This window comes from Cibotium barometz, chromosome 43 (genome assembly GCF_041138505.1).
Source record: "Cibotium barometz isolate CiBa-2024 chromosome 43, ASM4113850v1, whole genome shotgun sequence".
NCBI lineage: Eukaryota > Viridiplantae > Streptophyta > Polypodiopsida > Cyatheales > Cibotiaceae > Cibotium > Cibotium barometz.
In genome coordinates, this window is record NC_141088.1 from 13,563,468 (window position 1) to 13,573,377 (window position 9,910).

Sequence of the window (9,910 nt, forward strand, 5' to 3'; positions counted from 1 at the left end):
TATGCGGTCTCACAGTTGAGCATATTTATGCATAGCCCATGCACGAAGTATTGGCAAGCTGTTAAGCGGGTTTTCCGCTATTTACAGGGCACTCTGTAGTTTGGATTATTTTATTCAAAGGGGGATGAGTTATAGCTGCATGCTTTCAGTGATTTAGATTGGGTTGGATGTTATGACACACGAGTGTCCACTTCCAGCTGTGAAGCTGAGTACAGGGCAGCTTTTACAGCTACAGTTGAGTGTGTGTGGCTTAGACGTCTTATGGCTAATTTGGGTGTTGGACAGTCGTCTAGCACTACGATTTTCACTGACAGCCAAAGCGCTTTAGCAATTGCGAGGAACCCAATGTTTCATGCTCGCACTAAGTACATTGAGGTGCATTATCACTATATTAGGGAAAGACTCTCTGTAGCAGAGATTAGCTTGGTCTATGTGCCTACACATGACAACATGGCAAATTTATTCACGAAGACTTTTCCTCGTGAAAAGTTCGAAGCTTTTCGTAAAGCTTTGGGCTTATTGTCTTTTCAGGATTGATCAGCCATACCCTGTACATGTTCACATCATCACTATAGGGGGAGATTTGTAGCATTATATGGTAGTGATGTGTGTGAACACACTTAGGACCGTTGAGACACTTTTTCCCTCACTAGGAGGTTTTTTTTCCCGTGCGTATGTACATCCTCTTATCTACTCATTTTGGGGTGTGTACTTATCTTTTGTATCTAGCACCCATTTGTTTATGCTATTCTAGTGAGTTTGTGTGCTCTCAAGCTTCTCTATCTTGTGTGTGTGCATTGTTGCAACCTTGACCCTAATTCCAACGTTGGTGAGTATTGGAGAATGCTCAATGTAAAGAAGGGTTGCTGATTTATGGGATGAGTGAATCCCATGGCTCTTGCAAGTTTGCAAAGAGCATGTGTGGAGGTGAAAGGCTTGTCCAAGCAAGGGGCAAGCATTGTGGCCAAGGAAAGGAGCCCATGAATGTGCACATCAAATGGAGGGATGTGCTGATTTGCTCATGAAAGATGAGCAATGTTCGGTGGAAGCAAGAGGAAGCTTTCACAAGGTATATCACCTATGGTTTCTTGCAAGAAATCCACTTGGAAAGCACCCTTGGATGCATGATAGGATGAGAAGTATGTATGATATGGAGCTCATGTACAAGCTCAAGCAAAAGAGAAGTTGCAAGGGAGCTTCTATATGAAGGAAGAAGCGCACTTGGAGCTCATTTAGAAGCTCAAAATTGTGGCTGAATCAATGGCTCAGTTGAGAAGGTTTTTGAGGCGAAATTTTACATGTAGAAGGGGCTACATGTTCATATGACTTAAAGAGGAGAATCAAACAAGCAACACTCGCATCACAAGAAGGACCATTCAAGGAAGCTCAAAAAAGGACCATACGATTGGTTGTCGAGACTTCATAGAGATGGCTCTGTATAGGCAGAAACATACAAAAATGTAAGCCGCATACCAAGTTCAAGGAGAACTACCGGTTTACAGGGCAACAGTAGTGCATTGCATATATAAGTTAAAGGAAGCAACAAGAGAGATGGACAAGTTTCTTTGAAAGTGAGCAAGATAGCAGCAAATTGTGGATCACGAGGGGTAGCAATGCCTGCATCGTTTTCCTCCCAAGGATCAAAGCCTACGTTGGGCAACCAAAACTACAAAGATGCGGTTAATGATTGAGCCACAACTCCTAAGGTGTTATTAGAGAGGAATTGTGCACCTTTTACCTCTAGCATTGACTTACGTCCAAGACAAGGTGGTGGGGGCTGTTGTGGCGACCTCGGGCGACAGTAAAAACAGGAGAGAGAAAGACTAGAAGGCACTGTGAGGACGGTGGAAGCTACATCATTACAAACTGCAGAGAAGCAAGCACAAGGCACGGGCAATGGTCATTGGTTAGCAAGGTTTCCATGCAAGCTCAAAGTAGGAGTCGGGTGCCAGAGAGTAGAGGGCACTATGGAGAAGATGACCTGCAACAAAGGCGGGTCCCAATAGTGACGACTCAGTCTAGAGAAGCTCCAGGTCCCATAATTGTAGATGCCCACATGGTTTAGTTTGGCGCATAGCAGCAAAGAAGAGATGCATTTGCCAGCAATAATGCGATTTGGCAGACAGTTATATACATTAAAAAAAACAAAAGAAATTATGTTTTTGTATTGGTTCTTATTAAATTTAAGGGAGGATTCACACACACCTTCATTAGTTGGAAATTATGAAGAAGCATTGAAACATATTCACACACACAAATATGAACTCAAAAGGTAAATGTTCGAATGTTGGTCCATTGTCCGGTTGCGGGCCAAAATCGATTTTATTTTATTTTTCACCCATGCATCACCTTGAAATATTGACCCGATTTCAATCAAAAGGTTTTGTATTTTTTCAGCCAGCTTATGGGGATAACCGTACCTGAGCCCACGTGCTCAAAACGAGATGTGTATTCACCCATTGGTATGAGGGTTTCCCTGCCCGAGCTCACCGAGAAGCTCAAAATGGTTGTCCTGATGTGTGCATGAGCAATGTACGTGTGAGGTGCATGCGCATGGGTTGGTTCCCACCCGAACTTCTATGTTTAAATCGGACTCAGTGGTTCCGTTGTGAGCGAGTTGGCTCAAAATGGACTAGGTGTCTAAGATGGTAGACACGTGCACACATGTTTGTTTGATGTCCAATGTATCATTGAGGGGGGAGTGTTGAGAGTTAGCAATTGCGGTTGTGCAATGCTACATTGATATGGGTGATGGGTGAGTTGTGGAACACCTTGATTAAGAGGGGGCGTTGAGAGATGTGATCGTGGTGTTGTGTGTATGTGGGAAAGCACCCTAGAGGTGCAAGATATTGTGGTAAGATAAGAATGCCACATGTGATATTGTATGGTGTGTGAGTGTTGATCAAAGAAGTGGAAAAGGGAGTGTCACATGGATGATGATGTGTAAAGTGGGATAAGGCTAGAAGGCCTATATCATTGTATGGTTCATTTGTAATATGCAAGGGAATTGAGTATTGAGTGTGCTATTCTCTCTCTCTCTCTCTCTCTCTCTCTCTCATGGAGTTCTTAGTGTGGTTTAATCCACCTTAGTTATGTTGCTTAATCTATGTCTATCACCATGATCAATTCCATTTTAGGATTGTTTAACAGTGACTTGTTGGATGATTTAGCCTAATGTGCTTACATGTTCTTGGAGAGATACAGATTCTTTCAGAGTTAAGAAAACCCTGGAATTAATATTTTTGTTTCCAAAAAGATTTTCGAACTTATCGCATACCGCTTTTGCCAACTTATCCAAGTCAAGAAGATGGATGAGGTTGTCGGCGAGACCGAGACCGAGACCGATGTGTGGCAATGCCTTGTCATTTCGGTCATTCCAAGCTTGAACTTGTGGAGATGTCCGTGCCTTCTGGCTTCTAATTGGTGCCTTTCATCACGTTGCACACTCCATCACGCATCAGGAGCAACCTGATCTTTGTCTGCCAAGTGGTGAAGGTACTGTTGGGATTCGGAGTCTATGTATGTGTGAACATTGTCTATGAGTGTTAGTTTGTATGTGTGTGTGAACCAGCTCTTATAGGTTGATAAGTGTGCATCAAAGATAAGTCTTTGTGGTTGGTGTAACCCTAGGGCTATAAAAGCACTGTACTTGATGGAGCTTCATATCACACCAATTAACTTCATTTAGTCGTGCAATATTGTCTCTTTATAACATGCACGTTCCTAAAAGGTGAATTTGGGCATGTTCCTGGATTCATCTAGGTATATAATTCAGCCGCACCTGCAAATTTCACATTGTGAAGTTTTCATCCGAGTTGCGGCGAGTTGATATTGTGCTTATTCTTTCTATCTTTAGCGGTGCATTTGCCCTATCAACTACTTATTTGTTGTACCAATTCTTTCTATTTGCTACTTCCCTTAGTGCTAGGCTTCATTGTGGCTGAGTCTGCCTTGCATCTCCGGAGGTTTGACAGAAACTCAGTACAAAGGGCTTTGTGTGAATATATTCTCTTATGTGTGTGTGTGGAGTGCGTGTGTGAGAGCATATCTTGATACAGCATTCTACACCCACTATTGGGCGCTGATGACGTTAGTGGGGATGTTGTAGTATCTAGGCGATACTATGCATAATGGAGTTGATAGTTATATAGTCTTGTGGGTTGACTACCATGAGTATATAACATGCACGTTCCTAAAAGGTGAATTTGGGCATGTTCTTGAATTCATCTAGGTATATAATATTCTCTCTTTATCATTGTTCTCTCTCTACCACACACACTCTCTCTCTCTTCTCTCTCTACACACACAATCAACATGAAGAAGCTCCACGGTCCACCCACCTAGTTTGTGTACCATGGAGTTGCCCATCATTGGCTTCACTTTATTCGCACAAAGCATCCCGACACCTGCAAGAAAAAAAAAATCAAATGGTAATATCTGGGGCTTTTACTAAAACCTAGTAAAATTCATCAAAATCAGGAGTTATACATCAACAGAAAATTAGGGCTTTCTTGATTTTTTACCTTCTGCATCATAGTTGAAGCTCCTGAACACATCCAAATTTGGGGGTTTCCAAAATCAAGGCAAAATTTGCCTAATTAAAGCCTACAACATGCCAAAAATTAGGCTTTTCCTGAAATCTCTACCCTACATCAACATTTGAAGGGCCACATCCTTCAAATTTCTTGGGGGCTCTCTTTCTTTAGCATTCACAGCATCATGGGAGCAACATTGCAATTGAGAAGTTCTCTGGAATGAATTTCCTACATGCAAACGAAGATTCGTCTGCTTCTCATGCGGGATGGTGCTTGGAACATTTTCAAGGGCATTGAGAAAAGACCAAAGGGAGAAGTTGATTTGCAGAAGATACAAATCTGGGAGGACAAGAACGACAAAGCCCTCACACACATTGGGACTTGGCAACAACCTTATCCATTACCTCGATTTGGATAAGATAGCAAAAGAGGTATGGGACACATTGGAAAACTTCTTTGGGAGCAAAATCAATAACTCTAAAGTTTTCTTAAAGCAAAAATTCTTTCATCTAAAAATGAAAGACTACAAGAACATTTAAGCAATCTTGGGCCCATCCTCCAACAACTGGCTGCCCTCTAAGCGCAAGTTGATGAGGATGATAGGAAAGTAGTCCTTCTATCAATCATAGAAGACATTTCAAAGTTATCGGAAACTGAGGATAGCCCGAGAAATGAGCTATGGAGAGATGCTAGCCATCCTTATTGACGAGGATAGACGTCTTCAGGAGCAGGCTGCTGCCAGCATCGACTCAGAAAAGGATTTCTTCACAAGACATAAGGGCAAGAGCAAAGGGAAAGCTGTCAAGTGCACTTTCTGCAAGAAGCTAGGTCACATTGAAGACCGTTGCTTCAAAAGAATGGCAAAAGGAACAAGAGAAGAATCATGCCAACTTGGTGGCTGAAAATGCAGATGAAGATGAAGAGTTTGAAGATGCTTCAAAGAAGCCAGAAACCTCTGTGGTACCTGAAAAATCTCACTGCTACATCCTCCGATCTGTCTTTTTCAGAGATAGATACCGATCGGGCATTCTAAATATATGTATGAGTCAATTCTACTCTATCCAAACGTTGCCTATATCACTTAGGGAATGGATTATCCTTTTGTGGCACATCATGCTCTAGATCTTCATCTTCGAATCCATCTCCATAGGAAATGGTTTGGGCTGCCCTCCATCCAAATGTGGGGAAGTCCGTGTTGCATGTGGAGATTGTGTTGCTTCGGTGATTTTCTTGTTGCATGATTAAGAAGGAAGCTCCTCCTCCATCCAACACGGCTGTTCGTGGAATATCATATCATGTCTTTACCTGATAGTCATAGAGCCAATATCCCTTTGATTCCATGTTGTAACCCCAAAAGATGCATTTCTGGCTTCCAATTTGGTTCTTGGAGCATCTGGAACATGTACATAACATTCACACCCAGAAACTTTCAAGTGTGCCATTGAAGGTTGCTTACTTGAGTAGCCCTGTAACGGAGTCATACCTCGGACAGCCTTTGTTACACTCTTCTTAAGAATGTGCCCTGTTGTATTAACTAACTAGTCCAAGGGGATTTAGGAAGATTCTTGCTATTAAGCATACTCCTTGACATCTCCACAATATCGCGAATCTTGCGCTTTGCATGTTACGTGTACACAGGTGGACATGGCTAATCTCATAACTAATCCTTGATTAGGCGGGAGTCTTAGGGTAGATTTAGGACACTAGTAGGCTTAGGCAAGGAAGAAGAAGCCTCGCCACAAGCATCACCATGTCTCAACGGCTCAGCCTATAACCAGCCCACACACATAGAAGTGTTTTGGCCATCGCCTGTTTGCTCTTCTACGCATTAGGAAGTTGGCTGATAGCATATTTTAGAGGTGGGCATCATCAGGGTTGACCAACTTGTGAATTGGGGAAGTGAGAATCAAGAAACATAAAAGGGGGGAGGATGCTTTTTCCGTCTGGTTGGCCGCTCTAGGAGAAGGCTATCTCATACAATGGGGGGAGGGGGAAACAACCACACAGGTGGTCTATAGTACCAAGTGGGCTCACTGCCACTGTCAGTGAGAAAGGGACTGTGATGCCAGATCCTCAGGAAGGCCTCCCAGCGCTTCTGCATGCAAGTCGAGCCACCCTAAAGCTTTCCCCATCTTTGGCTAGAACTTGAGCTTAGTGACTAGTGGATGGAGCTGGGACTGGCACTGTAGAAATACGAAGGCGAGAGACTATGGACCGGGCCCCCTCCCCCTCATATGACAAGATGGCCTCGACCTCAGTGGCCCAAGCAACAGTGCCCCACGTAACTGTGCGGGAGAGGGCCCGGTCCATAGTAAAGATGCGGAGAATCTGCTGCCAAACTTGTTGAGTCTTCAGGCAATCCCAAAGACAATGACGCTGGGACTCCTAGGGATGGCCACACCTCGAACAGACTACTGGCCTACCTCCGATGGCCAGCCAAATGCCAACCGCTAGGCTTCTATGTGCCAGCTGCCACAGAAAGATAGTGATCTTTCGTAGCCGAAAACTATTCCACAGCCTCATGTCCAGGCTAAGTCTGTCCCTATTCCGTATCCGAGTGAGGCTCCTCTCCTGGGCCTTTGGGGGCAGCTGTTTGAACGTAAGCCAATATCCAAGTGATCGAGCGGGACCCATGCTCACAACTCCCCACGATACGTGCGGGCGAGCCGGTTTGAAATGTTGAAAGCTCATACAAATTGTTTCTCCGAATGCCCTTAGCAATGACCTGGTCATCTCCATCAAGAATGACTCACCATTCTTGTCAAAGTGAACCTGCAAGTCCTAGTCCATGATGGCGGAGATAGAAAGGAGGTTCCTCTCTAAAACCCAAAGAACATTTTGCACAACCTTCTTTAGACATAAGTTAAATAGCGCTCCGCAAAATCAAATTGAGAGAGAGAGAGAGAGACCTTGTAGTTTGCGAGTGTGAGGATTGCGGCTATTGAAAATAGAGGCAATGCTAAGATTAAAGCACCATATAGTTCTCAACCTCTTAATACATTAATTTTTTTATAAAATTTCATTAAAACCCAAAACTGCTCGACGACCAGCATGTAGTGGAGTAGGTAGAACATTGGAATGCTACCGCAGAGGTGCCAGGTTCGATTCTTGCTCGCTGTGGCTGGTCATGTCATTGCAAGGAAGTGGTTTAAGGGCCCACTTGTGTGGGTGTGAAAAAAAAAGTGCTAGCTGCTAGTCTGAGATCATTTATTTTGTGTTCCTTCTTTCAAATAAAATACATACTTTTTCAGCTAACATGTTGATTGATGCAGACACCAACCAATTGGGGTCAGGATCCAAATCAATGGAATGGAAGTTATTATGGTTATGGCCAAGGATATGACAACTATGCATATGGTGCAGTTCCACAAGACGCCGGACAGTATAGTTACACGGGTTATGAGGGATATCCAAACTACCCACTGCAGGTGCATTAACTTGAAAAACTGGATGTGATGGGTGGGGTGTGTAACCAGTCTACTTTGTTGATAACACGGATGTTTATGGGTTAGCAAATGGGGAGCTAGTAATGTTAGAATTGACTATTTCCAAAAGATTTTTGGATATATGGTGCTTACTTTTTTAATGTTTACACCTGAATCCTTATGTAGGTAAATTGATTTTACTACACTAAGATGATCCTTTGGGTATGCACATAAGTGAGTGTTAAGGCAACAGTTTGTGGTCCAGATCTAGTTTAGCCCGAGAGGCCCCCGATGGTTACTGGGTTTGGTATGGGAGGCATCTGATAGTCATCTGAGGGCAAGGTGGCCGATGGTCTGGAGTGGTCTGGTTGAGCCTATGGTTGGAGTAATGGGTTGGTCACGTGCTTACCATGTCTCTCTGTTTACATATGTGGGTTGGTTGGGTGTTCCGGATGGAGGTTGATCATGGGTGATTATACAGGGTTGTAACACACTACACATGCAAAATTTGGAATGAAACATGCATTCCAGTGGTGGGCATACCATGCACGATCTATATGGTGTGCAGTCAGTTATCATATTATGAAGTTCCCCAATATAAAGGGATGGGTGGTAAGATTGAAGGTGTGGATTCACTTTTTTTGGTCATGTTTCTTCTTTCCTGCATGAAGTGAACTAGGTTAGTATGGCAGCAAGAAGGAGCTATGGGCTCATAGCCATTGTTGTTTGCTTTCTTATGTAAGCTGTTCTGCTCTGCAAGTTTCAAATCTAATTGTGGAAACACTTTCACATCAATTTTTTTGAAGATGGAAGCTGAAGCTGTGGCAGGAGCTGCTTCTTATCCTCCCATTGCACCAGTTGAAGAGGACATTTTTGATCCTTTGGCTCCACTGGATGTTGACAAGTAAGTTGAAAAGTTTCTTGAAGAAGCTTTCTATCAAAATAATCAGTGTGTGATGCCTGTGAACCCCCGCCCCCCCGCGCACACCCCCCCCCCCCCCCCCCGCCCCCCCCCCTTTCTTCCTTCTTTCTTCTCCTCTATCTCCCCCCACCCCACCCCCATGATTGTTTCTTATTTGTCTGTTGTATGTCGTGTTAACTGGATTTGCAGGTTGAATGACTCCTACATTGCTGTTCACGAGGCTTCCGCTGTAGGTCGTCACCTTTGGCTTAAGACATCAGAACAAGTAGAGGCTACTTAAACAAGATTATCCCATGTGGTGGTGTCATATCCTAGATTTTGGGTGGTTTAATTGAAGTTGTATATATTTTCAAGTCTTGTTATATTGAAGAGATGCTCGCTTTTACTCTGCTAAATTGAAGAGATGCTTGTTTCTGAGCCATTTGTGTCTAGTCAAGATAATGGATGGTGGGAGTATACATCTTATAGGAAATCAATGCTCCATGCTTGTCATGATTGACTGCATGTGTGCTCGCTAGATCTACATGGTAAGACCCTCTTTGTGAGGAGAAGTCATTGTGCCGTAGAGTAGCACAAAAACCCAGCTGAGCGCGGTTTCAATATGAAGGTGAGGCCATATATGGCTGGATGTTTAAGAAACGGCTTAGATAAATGAAATCTACAATAATGTTATTGGTGCAAATGGATCATTTGTGCAAGCTGCTAAAAAATGATAGAAAGCCGTAGGTCCTACACCATGAGTGTGTTCAGCAGTTCAGCCTCAAGAAATTAATGTGTTGTTTATAAGGTGATATAGGTACCGCAAGAGGGGTTCATTAGAATGGTCACAAGCTCATTGGGATAGTCACCCACGAGAGTCACCCAAAATTTCCTGCACCCAAAATTTCCTGCAGAGATACTGGAGTGCCCCTCCACAGGCAATGGATGTGGAGAAGCCTCTACATAGTCATAGATGTGGAGGATCTACTTGGGATCCCCTCACATTGTAGCATTGTACCGATGGCACTTACAGTGCTGTTGTTTCTCCG

At 43.5% G+C, this 9,910-nt stretch overlaps 1 protein-coding gene across 1 annotated transcript in view; it reads left to right on the forward strand.

Annotated features, from left to right (window-relative positions):
- The window catches only part of LOC147613554 (polyadenylate-binding protein RBP47B'-like), a 78,604-nt gene extending 69,301 nt beyond the window's left edge, over window positions 1–9,303 (forward strand). The window contains exons 6-8 of the mRNA XM_086781539.1: window positions 7,808–7,963; window positions 8,767–8,864; window positions 9,072–9,303. Of these exons, the coding sequence (XP_086637665.1) occupies window positions 7,808–7,963; window positions 8,767–8,864; window positions 9,072–9,162 (345 nt within the window). The 3' untranslated portion in view covers window positions 9,163–9,303. The remainder of the gene's footprint in view (window positions 1–7,807; window positions 7,964–8,766; window positions 8,865–9,071) is intronic.
- The last annotated feature ends 607 nt before the right edge of the window (window positions 9,304–9,910 follow it).